This window comes from Chlamydomonas reinhardtii, chromosome 14 (assembly GCF_000002595.2).
Source record: "Chlamydomonas reinhardtii strain CC-503 cw92 mt+ chromosome 14, whole genome shotgun sequence".
In the NCBI taxonomy this organism is placed as follows: Eukaryota; Viridiplantae; Chlorophyta; class Chlorophyceae; order Chlamydomonadales; family Chlamydomonadaceae; genus Chlamydomonas; species Chlamydomonas reinhardtii.
The window spans coordinates 3424032-3450767 of NC_057017.1; the positions used below are offsets into that span (position 1 = coordinate 3424032).

Below are 26736 nucleotides of genomic sequence, written 5' to 3' on the forward strand. Positions count from 1 at the left end.
GCATGCACCTGTATTGATTCCTAATACTCTCCCCACCTGGAAAACTGCAGTTTCACGGGAGTACGCGAAGGGGGTGGGGCGAAGGGGGTGGGCGGGGAAAGCTTGGTGTGGAGGGTTTTGGGTTTGCGAGAACCCATGCCACTGGGCCACGTTCTGGGCTTCGCCATGATGCTTTTGGTGAAGCTCTGCGTACATGAGACTGAGCCAGCCACTGTTGAGCCCATTTGCATATGAGATGACAGAAGCAGTGTTTCGGCGCTCACGTGCTCTCGTTGACTTCAAGGCCTTTCTCGACAGCAGTCTCGACACGACAAATCCAGACGCAAATGATGATTTAGAGATAGAGCATGTGACTCAAGTAGTTCTAAAGCAGCTTCAGGGCACGACCATTGTGGAGGTGGAGGCAAAATGTCCAGGGTTCTGGACCTCCGTTATCCACGCTCACGCGCACGCGGCGAGGCTAATTGCTGCGGGCGCTACAGAACAGGGCACAGTTGATATGCTCAGTTGCACTTCAATTCTGGGGTGGGGGCTCTTCGACCGTGACCCGGCGCTCCCGACGCTGGCGCTCGCCATCCTCCGCGGCGACCTTCTAAACGTCTACGCCCAGATTCTGGCGGCCATACGCTTTGGAGCAGCCGTGGAAATTGACAACGGAGACTGCTGTGCGAGCAGTAGCGGGCGCAAGGCAGGCGCTGACGGCAGCAGCGCGTTCCGCGTGGCTATGTGTGTCATGGGAACCCTGCATCGGACGCTTGTGGAGCTCTTGTTGGCCCTGGAGGCGGACGCTCCTGGCGGACCCGCCTTTGCCGAGCTGCTTGAGTCCCTGGCTCGCAGCGGTGTGTTGGAGCAGCAGGCCGCGACGGTGCTGAGGCTGGAGCTGGCGCTAGCGGCCGTGCTGGAAGGGGCGGCAGCACCGGGCGGGCCCGACGGAACAGCTTCTGCATGGCATGCATGGGAACCCGCGCGCCATGGCCCGCAGGATCCAGATCTCAATCTGATGTCAAACTTGATTGCAGATCTGGGTTTGATGGAAGAGCAGCTGGCGCCGGTGCCGGAGTTCAGAGGCGGCGCCGCCGCCGCCGCCTGTGGGGGTGGCGCGTGGGAGCAGTGGCTGCTTGAATACCGTCAGCAGCGGGCGAAGCGTGTGCAGGCGGTGACTGCCCAGATGGAGGCAGCGCTGAAGGAGCAAGCCCGGGTACTTGCTCGTGCTAATCAGCCAGTCGTCGCGATGTGGGTTGGCAGCCTCCGAACGCTCCTCGCCAACCTGTGCTGTCTGCTGAGCCGGCCACAGCCGCAGCCGCAGGCTCCCAGCAGGCTTCCCACCGAGCAGCAACACCACCAGCAGCAACAGCAACAGCAACAACAGCCACAGCCACAGCAGCAGCAACAGCAGCAAGCGCAAGAGACAGAGCCGGAGCAGCAGGGGCAACAGCTGGGTGCATGGCAGGCGCCGGCACCCGCCGCAGCCGGCGCCTCGCAAGGCCGCGCGCAGCCGCAGGACCTGATCCGCCGCATCCTGTCCGGTCCTGCGCTGCAGTGGCTGTCGCTGTCCGCCCTGCAAAAGGACCGCTGCCGGGAAGGAGCCGCGCGGCCGCGCTCGGAGCAGGCAGCCGCGGACCCGCAGCAGCAGCAGGCGGGCCCGCGGCGGCAGGAGAGGTGGCCGCAGCAGCCGCCACAGTCGCAGCCGCAGCGGCCGCAGCAGCGGCCGCAGCAGCCGCAGCAGCGGCCGCAGCAGCCGCAGCAGCGGCCGCAGCAGCCGCAGCAGCCGCAGCAGCCGCAGCAGCCGCAGCCGCAGCTGCAGCTGCAGCAGCCGCAGCCTCCACAGCCGCAGGAGGGGGTGCGGCGGCAGGCGGAACAGCGGGATGGCGCAGCGCCAGCGGCAGCGCCAGGCAGCAACAGCGGCGGTGTTGGCGGTGTCGGCGGCGTCGGTGGCGCTGCGGAGGAGGCGAGCAACCTAATGGGGGATGGCGGGCAGGATTGCGCGTTGGAGGCGGCAGTGCGCATCTTCGCCTTCTGTCCGGCGTCGGAGCTGCTCACACGCGCGGCGGCGGCGGCTGCACGAGAGCAGCTGGAGCATCGGAGGCAGGGAATCCGGGGGCAGGGGCGGCAGGAGCAGCAGGACCAGCGGCAGCAGGAGCGGGGCCAGGGACAGGAGCAGGGACGGCTGGATGGCGCCCGGTACCTCTACACGGCCTTGCGCCGGTGCCTGGAGCGGGAGGCCAGGGCCCTGCTGGCATTGCAGGTGGGCGGGGGCGCGTCCGGCGCTGGGGCCACCCCTCGCGCGGACGTTAGCTGCTACCCGTGCTGGCTGGGGCTGCGGCTGCTGGTGCGGCTGTGGGCGCAGCTGCGGCCGGCGCAGGCGGCGGCGCGGCTGCCGGGGCTGTGGGCGGTTGTGGCGGCGTTGCTGCGAGGCCTGCCCGGTGACAGGCCCGGCTGCAGCGCCCACCTGCCTGTGCTGTACGGATTGGCGGACGTGTTGACGTCGCCAGTTGAGCCGGCGGCGCCTGCGGCGGCGGGCCCACCAACCGCACCGCGGCGGGCAGCAGCAGCGGTGGCTGCTGACCAGACAACCGGCCAGCCGGCAGCAGCAGTACCAGCTCCGGAAGTGGAGGTGGGGGCCGGCAGCGGCGGCAGTAGCATCACCACGCTCGACACCAGCGGCTGCAGCTACAGCCTGCGCTGCGCGCTGGACGCGGGGCTGCTGCCGGCGCTGGAGGCGCTGCTGCGGCGGGCGATGGCGGGACTGGCGGCGGCACCGGCGGCTACGGTGGCGGGCAGTGATGCAGGTCGCGACGCAGAGAGGCGCCTGCGCGATGCATCGGCCGCCATCCTTGCGTTTGAAACGCTACTGTGTCAGTCGGGCGTGTGGCCCGCGGTGCTGGCGCACGCGGCTGCGGAGGAGGTGGTGCCGCTGGTGGCGACACTGGCGCGGGCGGCGGCGGTGGCCGTGGAAGCGGCGGCGGCTGCGGAACCAGCTGCTGGTGCGGCGGCGGCTGAAAGGAATGCAAGGAATGCAAGGGATGCAAGGGATGCTGAGGGTGGCAGTGTTCTGCCGTTGCAGCGGCTGGCGGGGCGGCTGTGTGTGTGCTTGGCGGCGCTTCTGGAGCGGCAGCAGGCGGTGTCTGTGTTTATGGTGGTGTTGCAGCAACAGCGCGGATTAGGAGAACGCGCGACAGCGGCGGCGGGGCCGCGCCAGCCAGCAGGCACTGGTGGCGGCGTCGGTGGCACCGGCACCGACAGCGGCAGTGGCAGCGGCAGCGGCAGCGGCAGCGGCGGGGAGGACCCGCTCGCCCTCAGCAACTGGCTTTGCCGCAACCGGCCCACGGACGCAGGAGCCTGGAGGCAGGTGGGACTCGCGGCCGGCGGCTGCGCGTGGGTGGCTGCTGCTACTGCCAGTGCTGCTACTACCGGTGCTGCTACTGCCGGTGCTGCCACAGCGGGGGCTGCCACTGCCGATGCTGCTACTGCCGGTGCCGCTGCTGCCGGTGCTGTCGCCTCTGTGGTGGCGGACACACAGGCACCAGGGACCCTGTCCGGAGCGGAGCCGGCTACGGCACAGCCGCGGCCGCCGCCACCGCAACGGCCGCCGCTGCCACAGGTGCCGCGACCGCCGCTGCCACAGGTGCCGCGACCGCTGCTGCCACCGGCAGCGGCAGAGGCAGCTGCGGTGCAGGCGCAGTCGTCGCAGGCGCCGCCATGGCCGCAGGCGCAGTCGCCGCCCCGGCCGCAGCTGCTGGCGGACTGGGCGGCGGAGGCAGCGGCAGAGGCAGCTGCGGTGCAGGCGCAGTCGTTGCAGTCGCCGCCCCGGCCGCAGCTGCTGGCGGACTGGGCGGCGGAGGCAGCGGCAGAGGCAGCTGCGGTGCAGGCGCAGTCGTTGCAGTCGCCGCCCCGGCCGCAGCTGCTGGCGGACTGGGCGGCGGAGGCAGCGGCTGCGGCAGCTGCGGTGCAGGCGCAGTCGTTGCAGTCGCCGCCCCGGCCGCAGCTGCTGGCGGACTGGGCGACGCTGCAGTGGCTGCCGGTGCTGATGAGCGCCGGCGCCGTCAAGCTGGCGGCGGCGGAGCTGGCCCGCGAGGGCAACCCGGCGCCCATGCATGCGGCCGTGTGTGAGCCGCTGCTGGGTAGCCGCCTGTCCCGCAGCCTGGCGCGGGTGTGTCGCCACTTCGTCGCGGCCGTGTGGTATCACAGCCGCTCTCCACACACTGAACAACAGCGGGGCCGGGCGCCGCCGGGGGAGGGGCAGCAACTGCAGGAGGTGACCGAATCGGATGTCGCCGCGTTCCTGCTGTCACAGGCCGAGCAAATGGCGTGGTCGTGGAAGGTCCTCGTTGGCGGGAAAGCGTCACGCATGAACCTGGGGGACGGGCTGCAGCGGGCGTGCTGCAACTTCCACATGGCACAGGCAGCCCTGACCTGTGCCCGCACGCAGCGGACTGCGGGTACGGCGGCGGCGCGGGCAGCGGGCGACTGTGGAGCCGATGCTACTGACGCCAATACGGGCGGCGCTGGCGTTGCTGGCACGGGCACGGGCGCAGATGTGCGCGGCGGCTCCCAGGCACGCCCCAGCGGCGGCCGCGGCGGCGGCGGCAAGTGCTGCGGTGAGGTTGAGGCGCTTGGAGGTGTGGACGCTGGCCGCCTTGCGCTCGAGACTGCCGCCGAGGTGATGGACTTGGCGGAGCTAGCAGCCGTGGACGCCTGGTTTGAAGCAGAGGCGATGATGATCAGGCGGACGGGCGATGCGGGCGCTCACGCTGTTGACGGGGCGTATGCATTTCTCGAGCCTTTTAGCGCCAAGGAAAAGGGTGCGCGGCTGGTGCGGTCCCTGCAGCGCTACGGCCTGCGCCGGCGGCCGGGTCTGGAGGCGTTTCTGCTGATGCTGTCTGGGCAAGAACAGCAGCAGCAGCAGCCTGCAGCAGCTGCTGCAGCGGCGACGACAGCCGCAGCGCCCGCAGCATCGGGGCCGGCGGCCCGGGGCACGAAGGCGCAGCAGCGGCGCGGCGGCGGCCAGTCCCAAGCGGCGGCGGCGGCGGTTGCAGCATCGGCGGCGGCGGTGGCGGTGGCGGCGAAGCGGGCAGAGCGGCAGGCGGCCGCTGTGGCGGTGTTGGACGAGCTGGCTGAGCGGTACGGGCTGGCGGGCCCGTCAATGGATTTAAGCGGTGCTGCCATGCAGCTGTCTTTGCTGAAACCCGCCACTCTGGGGCAGAGGCTGCTGATGCGGGAGTGCGATGACTTTCCGTCGCGCGCTACACACGTGGCAGCGAAAGAGGCCCTGACGGCTTCTCTGCGCGCAATCAATCGCATCAACGCGTATCGCCCCCCGAACAGCGAGGGTCGCGCAGATCTCTGCCGTAACCCCGCCTGCCGCAGCCTGGACGGCCCCAGCGCGCTCCTGCCGCCGGGCGCCGGCAAGGTGTGCGCGCGCTGCAAGGCGGTGCGGTACTGCTGCGGCGCATGCCAGCTGGAGCACTGGCGACAGCGGGGCGGGCATGCGACGGAGTGCCCTCACATCAGGGTCCACTATGAAGTAGGGCAGGAGGCGGCGGCCGAGTGCGCGGCTCAGGAGGCGCAGGGCGCCGAGACGACAGCGGCACAGGCGCCAGCGGCTCAGGGGGTGGCGGCGGCCGGTGAGGCGGCGGCTTAGGCGCAGGCGGCAGCCGTGGCGCTAGCGGTGCTCAGGAGGAGGCGGCGGCCGGGCCGGAGTACGAGGCCCTGATGGGGTGGCGGCCGGTGTGTCGGCGGCTGAGGCAGGTGCAGGGCGTGCCGTACCTGGCCAGGTGTTGGGCTGCGGGCCGTCCTCGGCGTACTGTGGCCGGAAGAGGCTGATCGGCTCCGCGATCATATCTCCCACCTGCGCTGTGGTAGTTGTACCTCAAATGCGCCGTGGGTGGGTGGACATTCTTTGAGTTTGGGCAAGGGTGCCCCCTGAGTTTGGGGCCGCGCTTCTCCGGAGTGTAATAATGATTTGGCGCGGATGTGGCGGTATCTGGCGGTAGTGCTGCTGCTGCGGGACGGCAGATGTCAGGAAACAATATGCAGAACCCGTTGGCAAGGGACGTGTACGGGGGGGGGGTTCGGACAAGTTTGGGTGATCTGAAGTTCCTGATTTTACGGACATGATGTCGCAGGTTCCCGATGGGCGCCCCGCCACACGGACGCCATCCAGATGCGACAGAGCGCGCCCTAGCCGCCCGCGAGGGGCGACCGCTGGATGAGGAGTTGGGGGTTTCTAATTTTACGAACGCGGGGTGGGACCAGGACTGACATAGACGAGTTTCAGCAGGCTTCAGCTTGAGTGTGTGCGTTGCTGCGTTGGCGCTGTGTATGAAATTTCTGGAGCGTTGCAAGCATCGCCGACTCATTAGCAGCTTGTTGTTGGGCCCTGAGAGTTACGGTTACAAGTCGATCACGGATCAGGCGCGGCTCCGGGTCGAAAAGGTCAACTGGTCGGTCTGTGTGACATAAACCAATGCAAACGTAGTTTAAGCTGGCAAAGCTTGTAATGTTGACAGGTAGCAACTGTCTCACAAGCTGTACAGTGCGTTGCTTTCAGAGTGGCTGTGGGTCGGTGTTCCTCGCTATGTGCAAATGGCTAATTGCATCGACAGTAATCGTTCGATGCAGATCGTGTTACTTATCGCGGTGACTCTATTCGCAATCGTGGCAAATTCTCAGCTGGACTCAGCGTGCGGGGCTGGCCAGCAGCGCCTGGAGCAAGCGATAACCAGCAGCGCTGACTCTCCAAAGCAGCTACAGAACATAGCGAATACGTGCATACCATGCCTGCGCAATACCTTTCGCAACTCAAGCATGCCCTCCTGCGCAAGGTGCGTCGCGGCTTGCTAGGTAAAACGGAATGCAATTAGTGACTTGCATTTGGAAAAGATCTTCGAGTTCGCCACTATCGCGCTCGCCCACACCCACCATCCGCACTCCGACATCGGCCTCCTGCACCCGGCGCCGCAGGTGCCCCAACGGCACCATCGCCTACCTCGGAGCCACTACCTGCTCGGTGTGTGATCCCGGCCGCGTTCTCACGAACGCCCCCGGCGCGGTGGGGCTCTCCTCCTTTGACTGGAGCTACTATGGCTGGCAGCAGTCGCCGATCGATTGCTACGACTGCCCGCTCGGCACCTTCTCCAACAGCTCTGGATCCACCGCCTGCACCCCCTGCCCCCTCGGCTACTACACCGCCCAGCCCCGCTCCACGAGCTGCCAGCTGTGCCCGGCGGGGCGCTACGTGCCGCCGGGGGACAACCGGTGCCTGCCCTGCCCCCCGGGTACGTGCGTGTCAACGAAGTGTCACATGCGGCAGTTGCCGGGGTTGCGTCATAACTCATGGGTTTAGCGGGTTCCGGACAACCACACAAACGCATACCGTGCCGGCCTGCATGCATCCTTCCTTACCTGTCTACGCTTTCCTCATCCAGCGGTATTTCACACACACACACACACACACACACACACACACACACACACACACACACACACACACACACACACACACACACACACACACACACACACACACACACACACACACACACACACACACACACACACACACAATCAAACGCGCGCAGAGACGTACAACCCCTTGCCGGGACAGACCGCCTGCACGCGCTGCCCCTTCACCTACACCACCGCCCCCGAGGGCGGCGCGGCGGCTTGCATCCGCTGTCCCGCCGGCAGCTACACCTACAGCAGCGCGGCCGCCAGCCCCCGCGACTACGGCAAATGCTTCGCCTGCGCTCCCAACACCTACAACGACGAGCCCGGGTATTCGGGCACTGCCTGCAAGGCCTGCCCGCTGGGCTACGTCTCGCCGGCCCGGTCCACCAGCGTCGCCAACTGCACGGTGTGCGTCCCGGGCCGCTTCATCCTCGATGACTACGAATCGCGGTACAAGTAAGCGCTATAAGCGCATGCATGCATACGCATGCATGCTGCGACGACGTGCATGCGGCTCATGCCAGCAGCGACCACCGCCCTTGCCCCTGCGCATCCCCTGGCTCTCTTATAAACCAACCCCTCGCTATCGTGTCTCGCCAAGCCCCACCATCGCCTTGCTTGACCCCGCCGCCCAACTAACAACAGCGCCCATACACCCTCCGCCGCCGCCTCAACTGCGCTGCGCTGCCCTCTTGCCCACTCGCCTACTCGCCCTCTTGCCCATGTGTGTGTGTGTGTGTGTGTGTGTGTGTGTGTGTGTGTGTGTGTACGTGTGTGTGTCTCCCCCCACACACACACAGGCCCGAGTACCTCCAATGCACCGCCTGCCCAGCCAACACCTACAACCCCAACGGAGGCCTGAGCGGCCCCGGCTGCCCCGCCTGCCCCCGCGGCTCCACGTCGACCCCCGGCTCGCCAAACTGCACCGTGTGCGCCGCCGGTCGCTTCGTTTCCGACGACCCTGCCTACAGCGTCCGCTCTATCTACATGACCTGCATCGCCTGCCCCGCCAACACCTACAACCCGCAGCCGGGGCTGCAGGCATCGGGTTGCGCGCAGTGCCCTGCCGGCACAGTGGCGCCGCCGGGCTCGTCGAACGCCACGGCCTGCTCGCCGTGCGCGCCCGGGTCCTTCTTCGACAACTCCACCGCCACCAGCGCCACCGTGAGTGATGACAAGGGGTGTCAGCTTTGTACAGCTGGAAAATGGGCTGAGCCCCCGTACGCTTGGGAGATAATAGGCGTGTAACGCCCCGTCACAGCCTCCATGCCGCTACGACGCGCAGGCGCATCGGCTAGGGACACTCGGGTTGGGGTCGTGCGGGATTTCCCGCGCCGCGCATGCGTGCCTTGTCACATTCCCAAACACCCCAAGCCTTTCTCTAGCCTCCTGCCATACTCAACACCTCCCCGGCGCCCCACGCTCAAAGGGCTAGGCGCGGAGCGGGGGCGACCTCGGGGCTTCTCGGCATTCTGGCGCGTCGGCAGGCATGGCTCGGCAAGTTGCTCAAAACTTTCGATATACTTCCCCGCTTTGCTTGCCACCAACATAGTTTGCCTTAGAGACTGCATATCAGCGGGCACCGGATGCTTTCCTCGCGACCTCGCGAAAGTCAAATGTCCATGGACGCGCGAAGGCACTTCTCGCTCCGCCCGAATTTTCCCTGCCACCTATTTACATGCAATAGGCATTAACAAATACTAATACGTAGCAGTCGCGGTTTGTGCCAGTATGCTATGTCGACGCACGCACCACGCACGCACCACGCACGCACGGACCGGGGTGTTCCTGGGGGGCTTCGCCCCCCCCCTGAAACGCTGCGCTGGGGGGGCTCAGCCCAAAAAAGCGTGGATGACTAGGACACCCGCATCAAGCTGCATGCCTGTACTGATAGATATGATGCATGCTTATGTACGTGCCCGCGTGCCTACGTACGTGCTTGCGGACCCTCTGTCCGAATCCGAATCCAGAAGTAAAGCAGCTGCGAATAATGCTCACTTGATCCCGCCCGGCCCGCCCCAAACTCGCTCCCACGCACCCATGCTCCCCCGCCGATTCCTTACGTATTGAAACCGGTTTCGTTGGGCTCGGGCACATAATACCCCCACACCCACACCCACACCCACCAGGGCGCCACGTGTGTGAGCTGCCCCGTTGGCAGCTTTGCCTACGCGCCCGGCACTGTGGGCGGGTGCACGGCCTGCCCCGACGGCCTCACGTCCCGAGAAGGTGTGTGTGCTCGCTGATTGCGTTGTGCGCTGATTGCGTGCGTTTGCGTGCATTTGCGTGCGTACATACGCATGCTGTCCAGCTGTGCTGACCGTTTCGGGGGTGCTGAAAGGACTGAAACGCTTCGGCAGCCTCCAACAACGTGTTTGTGCGTAGGTGTGTGTGCTACACTGCTGTTGCTTGGACTGCTTCTGCTTTCAGGCGCGACCTCGGCTGAGGACTGCGTGCCGTGCCCACGTGGCACGTACCACGTGCCCTACCCGGCCAACGCGTCAGTAGTCACCCCGCCGGGCAGCAGCAGCAGCTCCCGAGGTGTGTGCACGTTCCCACTCGTGCGCAATCGTACGTCGTACGTGGGTGTATGTACGAGTGCCGCTAGCTGAGAGCGTGTACGCTTGTTCAAGGTCGATCGGCTGCGCATGTTGCCATTATTGCTGCACTCCTGCAAGTAGCCCTCACGCCCCCCCTCCACCCAGTGCATCTCCCTCTCTCACAATTCCTTCCTTCCACGCACGCACGCACGCACGCTCGCATACACGCTGCAGACACGCTAGGCCGGTGCCAGCCCTGTCCCGCCAACACCTACTCCAACACGACGGGGGTGGCGGGCGTGGCTTCCTGCACTGCCTGCCCGCCCGGGCACACGGCCCCGGCGGGCTCCACCTCGCCAGCTGCGTGTGTGGCCTGCCCCGCCGGGCGTTTCGTGGATACGGCGTCGGGTCGCTGCACCGACTGTCCCGCGGGCACGTTTGGCGCCGCGCCCCAGGCCACGGCGTGTCAGGTGGGTGCGTGTGTGCGTGATGCGTGTCGGCAGCAAGAGAGGGTGCATCTCATCCGCACACACTCACCTGCAATCAAGGCATGGGCGCCGGCCCTGCTATGACCCCTCCCACCCGCCCCGCCTACTTGACCCCTCCCACCCGCTCTGCCTACCCGCCCTGCCTACCCGCCCCTAACCCCTGCCCCTCCCACCTGCCCCTCCCACCTGCTCTTCCCACCCGCCCCTAACCCCTGCCCCCCCCCACCTGCACCTCCCACCCGCTCCAGGACTGCCCCCTGGGCAGCACCACCAAGGTCGCCGGCTCCACGTCTTGCACCCCCTGCGCCGACCTGGAGGGTGGCGTGCTGCAGCTGTCGCCCGCAGGCGCCGCCGCCAGGCCCCCCGCCTGCGCGCCCTGCGCCGCCGGCCCACTCTTGGCCGCCGGCGCCTTCACCTGCCCGCCCGGCCACGGACGTCTGGGCGGCTGCGAGCCGTGGCAGCCCTGCGAGCCCTGCCCCGCCGGCGCCTACGGCGCCACAACTGCTGACCTGCTGTGGGACGTGTGTCGGTCGTGCCCCGCCGGAAGCTTCGGGAACTCCAGCGCCGCGACCTCATGCGTTGCGTGCGAGCCCGGGACCACCACGGCCAGCGCGGGGGCCACAGCGTGCGTGCCGTGCCCCGCGGGTACGTACGGCGTGCCGGTTACAGCAGGCGGCGCAGTGGCGGGCGGCGGTGGCGGCGGCGGCGCGGCGGTTGGGGCCACGTGCGTGCCGTGCCCGCCCGGGACGTTTGGTGGGGGAGAGGGTGTGGCGGGCGTGGCGGTGGCATGCGTGGCCTGCCCGCCCGGCCGCACCCATTTTCTTCAGGGCCGCACCAACGCTTCCGCCTGTGCGGTGCCACTGTTTGTGGAGGCGGCTGCTGGCGGCGAGGGCGGCAGCGGAGGCGGCGGGGGCGGCGGTGCAGGCGGCGCCGCCGCCGCCACCCGCCGCGTCCGCATGCGGGAGTCTGTGACCTGGGTGTCAGACGTGACGTCGGTGACCGGCGGCAGTGTGATGAGCGGGCACAACGAGCGCGCCACGACGGATCGCGAGGTGGTGGTGGAGCTGAACGGCTCGGGGGTGGACGCCAGCGGCCTGGGGTATGACTCAGACACGGAGACGTTCCGCACGGTGCCCGGCAACCCCGGCGGCACCGTGACGGTGCGGCCGCTGAGCCCGCAGGTGCCCGTCGGCGTCACCGGCTACCGCCTGTTCCGGCTGGCTGCGGGTAGGGCCACGCGTGTGTGTGTGTGTGTGTGTGTGTGTGTGTGTGTGTGTGTGTGTGTGTGTGGGTGGGTGTGTTAATGAGAAAGAGGAAAACGTTGCGCAACGACAGTGTATGCGATGCAGCAAAGCGACGTGTGTGTGTGTGTGTGTGTGTGTGTGTGTGTGTGTGTGTGTGTGTGTGTGTGTGTGTGTGTGTGTGTGTGTGTGTGTGTGTGTGTGTGTGTGTGTGTGTGTGTGTGTGTGTCCACGTGGGATCGGGCCAGCCACATGGGGTAGGTACTGTAGGGCTCTAGCTAGTAGTAGTGGGGTGCGAGGCCTGCTGGGGTCTAGTCTGTAGCAGAAGGGCCAGCACGGGGACCCCTGTTGGGGCTGCTGCGGTGTGTACCAGTAATTGCATGTGCGGATGTATGGTGGGACCGGCTCGATCTGGGCCCTCGGTCCCGAGTTGTTTTCTCCCGTCCGTCATCAGTCCGGGCGCCCCGCGGCATGTACGGGTGTGTTTCCCAGTTCCCAAGCAACCCCCCTCACATATACGGTACCCATTCCGCGCATGATGATTGACGCAGCACCTGCTTGCTGTAACACACATCGCTCACTCACACGCTCACTGCTTGCAGGCGCTGGGGCCGCCGGTCCCATCGTCATCACCACCAACACCACCAACACCACCAACACCACCAACAGCAACATCACCAACACCAATAGCTCCACCCAGCAGCAAACACAAACGGGGGTGGCGACGTACGTGCTGTCTGTGTCATACCGGGACGGCGCCTTCGTGACTTGCAGGGCAGCGGGCCCGCCGCCGCCGCCTTTTGAGGCCGCCGGTGCTGGGAGCAGCGGCAGCGGCGGCGGCGGCAGTGGCGGTGGCGGCGGTGATGGGGAGGCGGGGGCGGCGCTGGAGTGGGGCTTGCAGCTGGAATGTACGCGGACCTGGGAGTCTAGCTCGAGCGGCGGGCTGGATGGCAGCGCTACCTCCACAAACGTAGTGGAGACGCTTCGGCTCACGGCTGTTGTCGGTTAGGTAGGCGGTTAGGTACGGTTGGGCTGTCAGTTACATTCAGTTAGTGTGGCGTTTCAGCGGCTGACGGTTAGGCGGCAGGCGGTACGTGCTGGGTACGTACCAGGGTACTATGGCAGCCTTGATTCCGCATTCTCGCCGGCCTTCATTATTCCGCATTTTTAACCGGTCAGTCAATGCGCGTCTCAGGGTGGCGTTTAGGGTACGGGTTCCCTTTGCGTGTGGGTGGACATCCTAGAAGGTCATACGTAGTCCATAAGGACTACCGAATGGCTGCTGTACGGTGTGTAGTCTGTAGTGCGCCTTCTTTGGTCAGCGTGTCCCCGCAACAACGCGGCAGTGCCGCAGCGCTCGTATTCCTTTTTTCGGACAACAACATTTGGCTCGAAAAGCCGCCAACTGCATTTGTCTAAACCTTTCACGATGCCCCTCAAATACAGGGAAGGTGGCTCGACATGAGGTGTGTGTACAGAGGTTACAATAAGTACGGACTGCACGGCGGTTTGCATGAAGGCACAGCGCGCAGGAATGAGTGTAGCAAGTTTTGAAAGTGGGAATGCCATGGAGTACAGAGCGCCAGCGTTGTGGAGCTGTTAGCATTATCCATGAGGAGTCCGAACGGAAGAGCCGGGGGACGTTCGCTGGGAGGTTGGGCAGCTTGTACGGTTCAGGGAGACACTGCACGGGGGAGAGACAGGATGCGGGGCGGATTGGAAATGGCCTGGGTCTGCTTGGCTTGGAGCAAGGCCTGGATTTCGTGTGTACCGTATCCGAGTAGTCACGATGCCCTCAAATTGGGACATTCTTGTAAGAGTCCACAGCGTTTACCGTCGATTACGAGGTAACATGTGAGTTCGCAACTTGCGCTACTGACTGCCTACTCTCGTGCCGCCTGCAAGCCCACTCCGCCCTCCGCTCTGGTCTGCGTACGCATTAGTTCCGCAAAACTCGTCATTAAGAGTACGACAATAGACAGGAGTCCCTGGTTGTGTCGCGCCATTATGCCGGCATGGCATTTCGCCGGCAGCAGGGGCTCACCGTGCCATGGTTGTGGGGGTAATAAGTTCGTGCCATGCAGCGGGATGAGGCTATCGCCCGGCTAAAATAAGGGCGCAGCGCCGGCCGGCCTGTACCGGCGTTGCTGCCTCGTTACTCCCAATGTGCATGTGCAATGTTTACTCTTGTGTGCACCAACAACGGATCGACGTCTGTAACGAACTCTGGTGGACAGCGCACTGGCTGGGTTCCGGAAGTCATCTGTTGGGGCGTCTTCGGGTTGCAGCCAAGTCTAGGCGCGCAGGCGCATAGCAACGTCACTCTAGCCTAGCAACCACGTATCACCGTCAGCTGAGCTGCCAAACGGACTAGTTAGGCGAGGAGACAGCCGCCGGCTCCACAAGTCTCGGATACCGGTTCTCGAGCGCGCTACACGGGCAGCCTGCGGAGGCGCCGGTTGGCCTTATCCTGCAGCCACCAAGTAAGTGGTGTGACCGGTGGCGGCGCCGTGCAAAGCCGGCAGAGTGACACGACAGTTGGCCAGGTCCAACTCTCCCCGATCAAGATTGTAGTCGCTAGGTGACCCACTGCCGATACCCTGGCTCTGTCCACTGCAGAAGCCGAGATAAAATGCGTCGTACCGGGATGACTGTACCGGAGGGCCCGCCGCCGCCACCTTTGGAGGCCGGTGGGCAAGGTGTGCCCAATGTGCGTGCGGAATCCAGCGACGTGCCATCCGGCGGGATGCTATTGATACCGTATCAGCAATTAGCGTGAAGGAATGCGTTGACGTGGGGAGAAGCGGGAGGCGGCGCGGCCTCTGATTATTTGGCCTCTGATGGCGGGTCCTACAGCGCTGAAGCTCGTGCCCAGAAGGCAGAAGCCTTGTAGTGAGACGGAATGGGATGCGGGTCCTATCCGTTTATGAAGCCGCCCTGAGCCGCCCCAACGTTGGGTGTGCCGTGCGGATCGGGCACCTACCGATGTACGTCTGCAGCTGTTGCACACCATCACCTGCCGTTACACAGCCGAGCCACACATCTATCCACGCCCCTCAACCCCTCGCATTGACACAGCCGCCCGCTAGCGGCGTGCCCCGAATCAGGGCCACTCTCTGCCTTCGCGGCAGGGCGCCTACGAACGGCGGCGGCATTAGAAGCCCGAAACGTAATCGACTAATCTCCATGCCGTACGCCCTCAGTCCTTCTACACTGACAGTGAGTCACACACGCATCACACACGCGTCACACACGCATCACAGAAGCGTAACACACGCATAACACACGCATCACAGAAGCGTCACACACGCATAACACACACGCGCCCAAGGTGCTGCCCCCAGGGCCGCGCAGTGCATCTGCATACAGGCCCTGCGCAGCCGACCCCTCGCTCCCTGCCCTGGTCCCTTTCACTCTCTCAGAGCTTCCAACGCACTCCTGTCATTGTAATCCACCCCGCCCAGAGGGCCGCCGCGGAAGCACCCACCCACAGCCACACCGATCAGCCACATACACACGTCCGACCGCCCGACGAGGCAGCAAGCACATGTCCCCCACACCGCCTAGCTCCTGGATCCGGATCCGGATCCGAGCCTGGATCCTCCGGATCTAGATCTGGGCCCGCGAGAACGCCGAGCCCGGCGCCACCTGCACGCTGCCGTCGGCGTAGCCCACTACCGCCAGGTTGGAACCGCTGGAGCGCCGACTCACCAGACCACCGCCGCCGCCGCTCACACGCCGGCGGTCGCCAGCCGCCAGCGCGGCGGCGGCCGGCAGGTTGTGCGCCGAGCCCGAGCCCGTCGAGCCCAGCGCGTGCGCGGACGGCGGCGGTGGCGGAGGCGGCCCTGCGCGGCCGCCCTGGCTGTCGCGTGCATCCTCCTCGCCGCCAGCAGTTAGGGTGACGGCGGCGGCGGCGCTGCCGATGCTGAGGCGTGAGGTGCTGGCGGTGTGGCCATCGGTGGCGGCTGCGGCGCCGCCATTGGAGATAGCGATGCTGCGGCGGCTGCCGCCGCCGCCGCTGCCATCGCCCCCGCCGCCTGCGAACGGCAGCGGCGCCACCGCCGCCGCCGACGGCGAGGCCTGGCCGCTGAGGCTGAGCTTGAAGCGGCCGATGCCGCCGTTGCTGTCGGCCCGCTGCAGCATGCCGCCGCCGCTCTGGCTGCGGCCGCCGCCGCCGCCGCTGCCGCCGCCGCCGCTGACCAGGGTTGCTGCCAGGGCGGCTGCATTGCTCCGGCCGCCGCCCCACGAGGCGCGCTCCGGCGGAAGCAGCAGCTCGGCGGCGGCGGCGGCGGCGCCACCCGACGTCACCGGCCGGCCGTGACGGCCAATGCCACCGCCACCACCGTTGCTGCTGCCCAGGGGCGGTTCCTGGCCGCCGCCGGCGGCGCTGCCGGCACTGCTGCGCTGCTCCTCCAAAGTACCAAGGTCACCCAGCGTGCTGAGGCGGTGGCGGCTCCTGCCGCCGGCGAGGCCGCCCAGCGCGCCGCTGGCGGCGGCGGCGTGGCTGTGGTGGCGGCCCCAGCCGCCGGCGTCACCGTCACTGGCGACGCCGCGCTCCTCCTCGGCGACGTCAAAGCCCGCCGCCGCAACGGCGCCCCTGTACGGCGGGCCGCCGGCGTCATCGGCGCCGTCACCGCCCATCAGGCCGCCGAGGCTGGTGCGGCGGCGGCCGCCGCCGCCACCGCCGTCGGGCGGGGCGCCGCCGATGCTGGTGCGGGTCTCGAGCGACACGCCAGCACCGCTGAGGCGGCTGGGAGCCGGCAGGCCGGCGGCCGCCGCCGCGGGCCCGGTGGCGGCGGCGGCGGGCATGGGCACCGGCCGTATGCGGAAGCTGCTGCTGGCGCGGCTGACTCCGGGGCTGCCGTTCGCCAGCCCCGGCGATGCGCCGCCGCCGCCGCCGCCGCCACCTGCCATACCAGACATAGAGATCTGCTTGACGCTGCTTGTTCGCACATTCAGAGACGCGGCTGCTGCAGCCGCGCCGCCAGCTCGGCTGGCAAACGGCGCAGCGTCTGCGTTGTTGGGGGCACGCATCGTGCCATTGCTGCTGGAGCGGCCGTCGCCGCCGCCGGCTCCACCTGCCCCTCCGGGCGCCGCACTCATCGCACTGGATTGGCGAGTGGCCTTGGCGAGGGCCAGGACCGAGGCGGTGGCGTAGATGGCCTGTGTTTGTGTGTGTGTTTGTTTGGGTGATGGCCGGATGGCCACACGGCAAGGTTCGGGTGTAGTAGACAGACTGTACACACACGTGACATGCGACCTGCTTGCTTACCGCTGCACAACTTCACACGGACAAACACATTGCGACACTGACAGACACCTGGGCGCCCACGCCCGTGACACTGACGCCCACACCGCACGCGCACCTGCAGCCGCGCCACGACCTGCACAAAGTCGGGCCGGCGGCGCGGGTCGCGGCTGAGGCACTCGGCGGCCAGCTGAGCGTAGGGCCGCGTCTCGGAGCGCGACAGCATGTCCTGTGAGTGTGAGTGTGAATGTGTGTGTGTGTGTGTGCAAGTGTGTGTGTGTGTGTGCACGTGTGTGTGTGTGTGTGTGTATGTGTGTGTGTTTGCGTGTGTGTGTGTGTCCGCGCCACGCAACAGGTGCGGATCCTCATCACCAGGTATCGTACGATGAAGTAGAGTGTGTGTGTGTGTGTGTGTGTGTGTTTGTGTGTGTGTGTGTGTGTGTGTGTGTGTGTGTGTGTGTGTGTGTGTGTGTGTGTGTGTGTGTGTGTGTGTGTGTGTGTGTGTGTGTGTGTGTGTGTGTGTGTGTGTGTGTGTGTGTGTGTGTGTGTGTATATATGCGTAGTGGGTTGGTCGTGAGGTACCGGCATCCAACCAGCGGCACCCCACGCGTACGCACCTCGATCAGCAGTGCCTCCAGCGGCTTGCCCGTGCGCGCGCCCGCCTCCAGCTGCAGGCTGTTGTACAGCCGCCTGCGGTTGGTGTGCGGCAGTTTGGTGTACGGCGTTTTGGTGGCGCAATCGTCCACGACAAAACCTCAGCAGTTGCATTCGGGAAAACAGGGCCCCAACAAGACCGTGAATGCAAGCTAACATACTATATGTTTGATAGAGTGCACGGGGCAATGGAGTTGCAGTGGAATGCAATGGAGGGCAACGGAGCATAGCAATAATCCGCCACACCTCCACAGCAAACCCGGAGTCCCGAGCAAGAACCCGGCGTCGTACTGTCGTACTGTCGTACTGCCGTACGTACCTGCAGTCGTCCAACCCCACTCCGTAGTACAGCTCCAGCAGCAGAATGCCAAACGACCACACGTCGCCGCGCTGCGTCAGCGCCGGCGAGGCGGCGGAGTGCGAGGAAGACGAAGAGGCAGCCGCCGCCACCTGTGCATGCGGGTCCCGGGGGATTCCGGGCACGGGGCGCGAGAACGGGGGTTGTAAATACCAGCCAAAACTAAACCAAACCCAACCTAAAATGATCGAAGTACAGGCAGAGGCATGAGTTGCAAGCGGTATAAGGTATGGGACGGGGCCGAGGCGTCGTGAAGCAGCAGGGCGAGCGGCGCCGGCGACAAGCAACAGGGTGGGGGACAGAGGGGATGAGATGGAGCCACCGCCACGGCACAGGGCGGCGACCACAGTAACAACTCCGCTATCAAAGCATAGGCCAAAGAACCGTACCCACTACATGTGACCATATGCCGGGCTGCGTGCGCTATGTGCGCGCTACAAACACCTCTGGTTGCTGGCGAGCTACGTTGGCCAAAGCATGCGGTACGGCAGCAACAATACGACACGAGTGCTCTGAGCCGCACCTCGGGAGCGGTGTAGCTGGTGATAGCCGCCGCCGCCGCCCGCTTCGCCGCCTCCGACATCGCCGCCGCCGCCGCCGGCACCGGCGGCGCCGCCAGACCAAAGTCGGCGATCTTGGCTGTCACGTGAAGCTGCGCGCTCGGGTCACCCAGTGGCGACGGCGACGCCATCGTTTTGGCGGCGGCGGCGGCGGCGCCGCCGCCGCCAAAGGCCGAGCCAAGCACTGAAGAGTTCAGGCGGCCGTTGGCGGAGGCGCGGAAGCTGGGGCCGCCGCCAAGCCGGGCCGCGCCGCCGCCGCCGCCGCCGCCGCCGACACCATCGGCGCCGCCGCCGGTCGTGGCGGCGGCACCGCCGCCGCCGCCGCCACCGCGGCCGCCCGGCGAGCCCAGCGCGGCGGCAGCGGCGGCGGCGGCGGCGGCGGCGGCGTCTGGGGTGGCGATCCCATCGCTCCCGTCCAGTTGGGCCGCGGGAATGGCGGCCGGAGGAGACCGCAACGGTGTTGCCAGGCCGCCCGTCAGGCCTGCAGCGGGCGGCAGGCCTAGCGTAGGGGAGTCCGGGTTCCGCCTACCCGGGATGACGGCCTTTGCAACCACCTCCGCCAAGCCCGCACCCGGCGGCGGCGGCGGCGGCGGCCCGCCGGGCACAGGGTCCTCGTGCTCCGCCGCCGCGCGCGCCGCCACTGCCCGCGCCGCCGCCGCCCTGACCGTCGCCGCCGCCGTCGCAGCCACCGCCGCCGCCGCCGCCGCCGCCGGACCATCGGCCTGCTCCCCACCGCGTTGCAGCGACGCCCGCTCGGGCGCGGGCGACGCCGCGCCGGATCCCGGCAGCCCCGGCGAATCCAGGTTCCGGATCGCGAGCTGCCCCGGCGAATCCAGGTTCCTGGGCGCGCCCGCGACCGGCGAATTCATCTGCCTCAGCCCGAACGGCGACGGGCGATCGCCACCGAAGTTGCGCGCCGACGCGGCGTGCATGAGCGGCGAGCCCATGTTGGAATCGCCGCCGTCGCCGCCGCCGCCGCCGCCGCCGCCGCCGCCGCCGCCGCCGCCGCCGCCAGAGGCTGTGGCTGTGAGCGGCGACTCTAGGAAGTGGGACGGGCGCTGCATGGCGGGCGTGGGCAGCAGCAGCGGCGCCGGCGTGTGGTGGCCGTGCGGCCCGACGGCGCTTGGGCCGCCGGGCGTACCGGCACGCGGCCCCGCTACCAGCAGGACGTTCTCTGTGGTGTGTGTGTGTGTGTGTGTGTGTGTGTGTGTGTGTGTGTGTGTGTGTGTGTGTGTGTGTGTGTGTGTGTGTGTGTGTGTGACTACGGTTTCCACGGTTATTCTGCCAGATCACGTGAATCGTGTATCTGGTATAACCAACGACAGGGCTCTCAATCGAGGGCTGCCGTGACCTGGCGTTTCCCCGGCAGAGCGCAAAACAGCTCTGGAGTCCACAGGGCAACGCACTCCGACCCTTCACCGCGCCAGTAATCCTTGCGGAATTACTACCGGTGTAACAACCTCAGACCCAGCGGGCGAGCTACCTCTTAAAAAACCAGGCGGGCAGACAAAAAAACAGCAAACATAACAAAACACGCAGCACGTGACAGCACGCGAAAGCACGACCACAGTGGCACAGTGGTGTGTGTGTGTGTGTGTGTGTGTGTGTGTGTGTGTGTGTGTGTGTGTGTGTGTGTGTGTGTGTGTGTGTGTGTGTGTGTGTGTGTGTGTGTGTGTGTGTGTGTGTGTGTGTGTGTGTGTGTGTGTGTGTATGATGGGGGACTACACTCATGATTAGCTAAGACAATGGTAGACGGTAGGGGGGCACTAACACCAGCATGAGAAGTTGGGTATTGTTGCCGTGTGTGGAGTGATCCCTGCCGGGTTACATTCATCGTTAGCTAAGGAACTGGTAGCCCACCCATCCCCCCCACTCCCCCACGCACCCGGCCTCAGGTCTCCGTGCACCAGCCTGCAGGCGTGCAGCTGCCTCATGCCCAGCGCCGCGTCCAGCGCCAGCCGCAGCGCCAACAGTCGGAACAGCCCGCCCGCCAGCACACAGCCCGCCACGCCCTCCTCTGCGAGTTCAAGAGCACAAGGAAACCATTACGCGTAGGACAGTGTATGCGATGCAGAGCTCCTCTGTGTGTGTGCGGGTGGCGGTCAGGGGTGGTGGTGGTAGGGGGGTTGCAAAGATTGGTACAGAGAAGTGTAGCAAAGTAGGCAACAGGGAGTGGGGGTGTTACAGCCATAATTACGGCATGAAAATGTTCGGCGGCGCGGGGCGTTGCTCGGCGTGGCGCGCTTTGCCGTACGGCGTGGCGTGGCGTGGTGCACTTCGTGAGATGCCAGCCGTCCCAACGCCTCACCCCATACCACCCAAACACTCCATAATCCATTCCACTCCACACCCCTCCCCACACCCCACCCCACCCCACACCCCACCAATCCACGCAGCCCCCTCACTCACGCAGCGCCGCCCGCAGCGAGCCGCCGCTGCACAGCTCCTGAACCACATACAGCTTGGACACCTCCCGCGCAGCCGCGGCCGCCGCCGCCGCCGCCGACACAGACGCACCCGGCGCGCCGCCGCCGTTGACGGCGGCGGTGGCGGCGGCGGCTGACGCCGACGCGCCGGACTCGGAGTGCATCAGGGAGCGGCGGCTGGCGGCAGCGGAGGCGGAGCCGCCGCCGCCGCCGCCGCCGCCGCCGCCGCCGGTGGGGAGCTCGAGGGGCCCCAGGACACGGAGGTCGTACAGGTAGGTGGCTGGGGTGGGGTGGGGAGATGGAGGAGGAGGTTAGTTGAGGTTTGGTTAGGTTGGGGAGGCGCGGATGGGAGGGAAGAGTTGGGAAGGAATGCCGGGGGCGGCAGGAGGGCCCGGCTTGCAGGGGCCTGTGTGTGTATGTGTGTGCCGCGCCCTACCAAGCGGCCCAGCCCTCATGCCTGTCCACACGCCCACGCCCATACGCCATCATGCATTTCTACACACACACACACACTCCCCCAGGCTCTCACCGACAATGTGCGGGTGCGAGAGCGCCGTGGACGTCGCGGACTCAAGCACCGCACGCAGCCGCGCGCGGGCCTCCCTGCGAGCGCGCAGCAGCAGGCAGGCAGGCAGGCAGGGGCGAGTGAGGAGGTGATCGTGGCGTCGCTTGTACCTCCCCACACTGCACCTCCCCCAAAGAGGCACACGTACTTACCGGTAGTTACATGCGCAGTTTCGTTGTCGGTCCTCGGAACCGATACACCCATCCATTATCCGGTACCCCACGTCTTCGCGCCACACGCACACGCCCTGGCACGAAACCCACCTGCCTCCCGCCAACGCCTCCACCCGCGTCTTGACAGCCACCTGCTGCCCGCGCCACAGCCCGCGGTACACCGCGCGGCCCGGCTCCCGGGATTTGGATTTGGATTTGGATCCGCGAGAGGCCGGCAGCAGCATCAGAGACTTGCTGCTGCCGCCCGCCGCCAGGCCGGATCCGGATCCGGATCCAAAGGCGGGGCCGGGCCGACCCACATCGATGATGTCTTGGATCTGGATCGAGGCCAGCACGCCGCTGCAGCGCAGCTCGGCCTATGTGTGTGATGTAGGTGTGTGAGGTGTGTATGTTGTGGCGTGGGTTGCGTTGGTTGTGGGTTGGGTCAAGTTGCGCTGTTACCGTATTGTCAGGCAGCAACTGCAGCACTTTGGGCTGCGCTCACGGTACGGCACAACTCGGCACAGCGCAGCACACGGCAGGCACTCCACACCACCCACCTGCAGGGACCGCATCAATCGCGGCAGGTCCCACTTATCAGCCGCCGACCGACCGCCGCCGCCGCCGCCGCCTCCTGCGGCTGCCGCCGCTCCGCTCCGCCGGCGCGAAGACGCCGACACAGCCGCAGGCACAAACGCCACCGCGGCCGGTCGCAGCGCGCCAAGACCATCATTCTCATCATTATTATCATTGTTACCCGCGTCATCATTCTCCGAGTCCGTGGATGATTTGCTCTTGCCGGTCTTGCCGTCCTTGTCCGCCTTGCCATCAGCCTTGTCGGCCTTCTCCTTCGCGGCCTTCTTGTCCTTCTTAGCCTTGTCCTTTGTATTTTTGCCCTTCTCCTTTTCTTTTTCTTTTTCTTTATCCTCCTGGTCTTCATCGCTGCCCTCGTCCTCGCCCAGATCGCCGAGTGGCGGCAGCGTGCGAGTGACTGCGGACCTGAAACCGTCCAGGTAGGCCTGCGCGGATGTTTTTAGATGGTTGTAAATTTGACGGGTACAAAGGCAGCAGTCTCAGCGTCGCAACAATGATAACCGCAACAACAGCAACAGCAAACCGACAGCAATGCCGCAGCCTGAGTTTGACTCCATTTCGTATTGTAACGATGTGGTATCGAGACACGTATGTATCTCATTCGCACTCACATCCATCTCCCGCAGGAAGCCAGCCTCGTCCTCGGCACCCAGGGGCGCCGTCGCGAAGCGCGCCGCCGCCGCCGCCGCCGCCGCCACGCCCGCCGACGACGCCGTCGCCAGCAGCGCTGACGTCGACGGCAGTGTCGACATCGCCTTTGCCGACGGCGCCGGCGACAGCGCGCCCGCCGGCGACGCCGCGCCCGACGTCGCCGCGGCGGCGGCGTCGCGAAGGCCCGCCGTCGCGAAGGCCCCGGAGTTGGGGCCGTCAAATTGAAGGCTCGCGCCGGTCGCCATCGCCTGCGACAGGACCCCAGAGGTGCCGGCGGCGGCATCTGCCGCCGCCGCCGCCGCCACAGACACTGCTACCGGCGCCGACGGCGCCGGCGGCGCCGTCGCCGCGGCGGCGCTGTCCTTGGAGCTGGCTGTCTCGAGCGGCGGCGGCTGCGCCTTGCGCTCCTCCGCCTTTGCGGCGTCGCCGTTCTTGCTGTTTTCGTTGTTGTTGTCCGCTTCCTTTGCGGTGGTGTCCTTTGCGCCGGCCGCCCGGCTGGCCTTGTCCCGCAGCGACTGCTGCTGCGCCCTCACAATCACCTGGCCCACGTAGGCCCGGTACACCTGCAGGGGCAGAGGGCAGAGGGGGGCGGAGGGGGGGGCGAGGGTGGCAGAGGCAGAGGGGGTTACATTCATGATTGTTTAAGAAGTGGGGGCAGAGGCGGCGGCGAGGGGGCAGAGGCAGAGGGGGTTACATTCATGATTATTTAAGAAGTGGGGGCAGAGGCAGCGGCGAAGGGGCAGAGGCAGAGGGGGCAGACGCGGTTTTAGTGCTGCAGCGTCCGTGCAAGTCCTACGATGCCGGTTTCACACACAAAAGCAATACGGTACCCGGCGCAATAGTGCCCGCTGTCCCTTTGCAACCCGAAGATCAAAAGACGCGGATGGCCGTAGCCAGCCCTGCCGCACCTTGGCAACCGCCGCCGCCGACGGCTCCCCAAGCAGCGCAGTGTCGGCCAGGCTCTTGCGGCTGGCGCCGCCGGCGGCGGTGGCGGCGGCGCCGCCGACGGTGGCGGCGACGGCGGCGTAGCCGTCGATGCTGATCTTTCCCGAGCCTGCCCCCACGGCGCCACTGCTGCTCGCAAGCATGCGTCCCGACGTGGGCCCAGCGGCGAAGCGCGACGGCGCGCCGGTCAACGGCGACCCCGGCGCCGCCGCCGCGACGGAGATGCCGCCGCCGGCGGCGCCGCCGCCGCCGCTGGCCGGTACCATGCCGTTGGCGGAGCCACGGTACGCCGGGCTGCGGCGGCCGGAGCCGAAGCGCGTGGATGATGCCAGCGCCGCCAGCAACGCCGCCGTGCCGCCGCCGCCGCCGGCGCCGCCGGGCGTGCCGTCGCCGCTGGCGCGCTTGCCGCCGCCGCGCGTCGGCGTGGCTTCGCCGCTGCCTGGCGGCAGCGGCGAGCCCAGGCGGCTGTTGCAGCCGCTGCCGCGGCCCAGGATCAAATCGCGCGTGGCTCGGAAAGAGTTGGCGGCTCGGCTGATGAAAGAGTCGCCGGCGCCGTCGGGAACGGCATCCAGATCCGTGTCCAGCACGATTGCGATGCGGGCAGAGTGGCCTGCGGCGGAGTCCTCCCCTCCCGCTCCCGCGACCACCGCCGCCGCCGTGGCGGCACCGCCGGTGGCGCCGCCAGCGGCGAGGTCGAGGGTGCGTTTGGAGGGCTGGCGCGATGCGGCTTTGGAGCCCGCCGTTGAGCCGTTGCCTGCCAGGCTGCCGCCATCGCTGCGGCGCTTGCGGCGGCCGCCGTCTGCGCCGTTGGCGGCGGCGGCGGCGGCGACGACGACGGCGGCCGCCGCCGCTGCCTCCTTGGATTCCGCTTCCGCCTCCTCCTGCTTCCGTTTTCTACGCATTCGTACAACCAGTACCGCGGTTATAACCGCCACGATCGCCAGCACGCCGAAAAAGGTGACCACCGTCGCCACCACCGGCAGCACCCAGGCGCGCTTGCCGCCGCCGCCGCCGCCACTGGCGTCGGCGCCGCCGCCAGACGACTCGGATAGGGTGGAGGGCGGCGGGCTGAAGGCGGCGGCGCCGCCGCCGCCCGGGGCGGTTGAGTTAGGCTGGCGTGGCGGCGAGGGCGGCGCGGCGGGCGGCGGCGGGGCTGGCAGGGGCGGCGGAACGCCCCATCCCACGACCACGTCCACGTCCATGTCTGCGTTGTTGGTGTTGTGGTCGTGTGGCGGCCATTAGCGGTTTGAGCGACAAATTAGGAGGGATCCAACTTAGCCCGCCCACACACTCGCCGAGAACCCCAATCCACCCACCCAACTACCCAACTAACCACCCAACCCACCCACCCGCCAGCTCCTGGTACGGCAGGCTCAGCGGCGCGTACGGCAGCGCCGCCACCGAGGCGGCGGCGGCGGCGGGCGCGTCGGGCGGCAGGCGGCATGTGATGGTGATGTTGGTGCCGTACCAGCCGTAGTGCCGAGCCGCCGCCAGCGTGAGCGTGCGGGCGGCGTAGTTGTAGGCGCCGGGCTGTGTGTTTTTTGGGTGGTGGTGGTGGTGGGTGTGGGAGAGGTTGCATTCAAGGGTTGTAGCCATGGGGCGGGAGAGAGGGGGCGAGCGGGATTGTGTTCATCAACGAAGCGGAAACGAGTGTGTGTGCATGCGTTAAGGCATGTTATTGTATGTGTTGCTGCGGTTGGGAAGGGTGTGCAGGACGGGGACCTGCGAGCTTCCTTTCTTCTGCCAATACGCAAAAGGGACGTTTGGCCTTTCCCCCAAACACACACATACTTGCACACACAACACACACACCGTGGACATGTTTGCAAAGGCCAGCATGGCGTTCAGAGTCGCCACGTTCAGCGGCGGAGCCGGCGGCGGTGGCGGAGGCGACGGGGCCGGCGGCGGCGACGCGGGCGGCGACGGCGGCAACGGCGGCGGCGGCGGCGTCAGCGGTTGCTCCGCCGCGGCCGGCGGCTCGGCCGCCAGGAGCGGGGAGGGCGGGGGCGCGGGTGAGGGCGGCTTGGGCGAGGTACCTGTGCGTGGTGGGGCACGGGCGGTGGCATGTAGGAATGGCTGTGGGTGTGCATGGCAAGGTGCTAGCGGTGCTCATAACGCGGTGTATGTGGGTGTAAAAGTAAAGCAACCGTGTGCGGCAATGCATCCTAGACCTAGACCTAGACCTAGACCTAGACAAGGAACCCCCCGATTCCAACAATGGGTGGATCCTCGATGCGCCGTGCGCAGCCCAATCTGCTCGCTGCGGCGCCCGTTCCGCACCACCACACACCCGCGCACACACCCGCCACAATCACACGCCGCACCTGTCTGCAGCAGCGACCTGCGGCTGCCCCGCCCCTGCAGCTGCCTCTCCTGCCCCTGCCCCTGCCCCTGCCCCAGCTCCGCAAGCAGCCGCCTGCTGCTGCGGTGGTGGTGGTGGTGGCGCCCGCCCAGCGCGTCGGGCTGGTGCACCAGCAGCATCGCCGCCGCCAGCGCGCGCCACTCGGCCTCGTTGGGGAGCACCAGCGTCACGTCCTCCAGAACCAGGCGGGGAGGCGAGGTGGTGGTGGTGGAGGTGGTGGTGGTGGTGGCGGTGTCGGGTGTGGAGCGCAGGTCGGCCTCGGACCTGTGAGTGTGTGTGGGATGTGTGTGCGTGTGTGTGTGTGTGTGTGTGTGTGTGCGTGTGTGAGTGTGTGTGGGATGTGTGTGCGTGTGTGTGTGTGTGTGTGTGTGTGTGTGTGCGTGTGTGTGTGTGTGTGTGTGTGTGCGTGTGTGTGTGTGTGTGTGTGTGTGTGTGTGTGTGTGTGTGTGTGTGTGTGTGTGTGTGTATGGGGGGGATTGCAGAGATGTTGGAAAAGGGGGAGG

General features: G+C 66.8%; 3 protein-coding genes across 4 annotated transcripts in view; 2 read left to right on the forward strand and 1 right to left on the reverse strand.

The window, feature by feature from the left end:
* The first annotated feature begins 263 nt into the window (after positions 1-263).
* CHLRE_14g630650v5 (uncharacterized protein) lies at positions 264-6555 on the forward strand. Its single transcript, XM_043070380.1, has one exon. The coding sequence runs from the start codon at positions 500-502 to the stop codon at positions 5639-5641; it is 5142 nt and encodes a 1713-aa protein (XP_042917053.1). The 5' UTR covers positions 264-499; the 3' UTR covers positions 5642-6555.
* A 58-nt stretch (positions 6556-6613) lies between these two features.
* On the forward strand, positions 6614-14645 carry CHLRE_14g630700v5 (uncharacterized protein). Of its 2 annotated transcripts, XM_043070382.1 has the most exons (11): positions 6614-6824; positions 6964-7277; positions 7581-7905; positions 8250-8613; positions 9579-9678; positions 9880-9990; positions 10224-10459; positions 10726-11704; positions 12321-12727; positions 13165-13572; positions 13701-14645. In XM_043070382.1, the coding sequence occupies exons 1-9, from the start codon at positions 6808-6810 to the stop codon at positions 12725-12727; spliced, it is 2853 nt and encodes a 950-aa protein (XP_042917055.1). In that variant the 5' UTR covers positions 6614-6807; the 3' UTR covers positions 13165-13572; positions 13701-14645. The 2 variants fall into 2 exon arrangements, with proteins under 2 accessions (XP_042917055.1, XP_042917054.1); XM_043070381.1 differs by having other exon boundaries at positions 12321-14145.
* A 32-nt stretch (positions 14646-14677) lies between these two features.
* Positions 14678-26736, reverse strand: part of CHLRE_14g630750v5 (uncharacterized protein) — an 18816-nt gene continuing 6757 nt past the window's right edge. Inside the window, exons 10-24 of the mRNA XM_043070383.1 lie at positions 26196-26497; positions 25684-25907; positions 25221-25401; positions 23835-25075; positions 22887-23489; positions 22242-22700; positions 21793-22058; positions 21494-21567; positions 20948-21244; positions 20424-20555; positions 18502-19712; positions 17940-18070; positions 17584-17656; positions 17085-17195; positions 14678-16881 (exon numbers count right to left, since the gene is read on the reverse strand). Coding sequence (XP_042917056.1) covers positions 15328-16881; positions 17085-17195; positions 17584-17656; positions 17940-18070; positions 18502-19712; positions 20424-20555; positions 20948-21244; positions 21494-21567; positions 21793-22058; positions 22242-22700; positions 22887-23489; positions 23835-25075; positions 25221-25401; positions 25684-25907; positions 26196-26497 — 6859 coding nt within the window. The 3' untranslated portion in view covers positions 14678-15327. The remainder of the gene's footprint in view (positions 16882-17084; positions 17196-17583; positions 17657-17939; positions 18071-18501; positions 19713-20423; positions 20556-20947; positions 21245-21493; positions 21568-21792; positions 22059-22241; positions 22701-22886; positions 23490-23834; positions 25076-25220; positions 25402-25683; positions 25908-26195; positions 26498-26736) is intronic.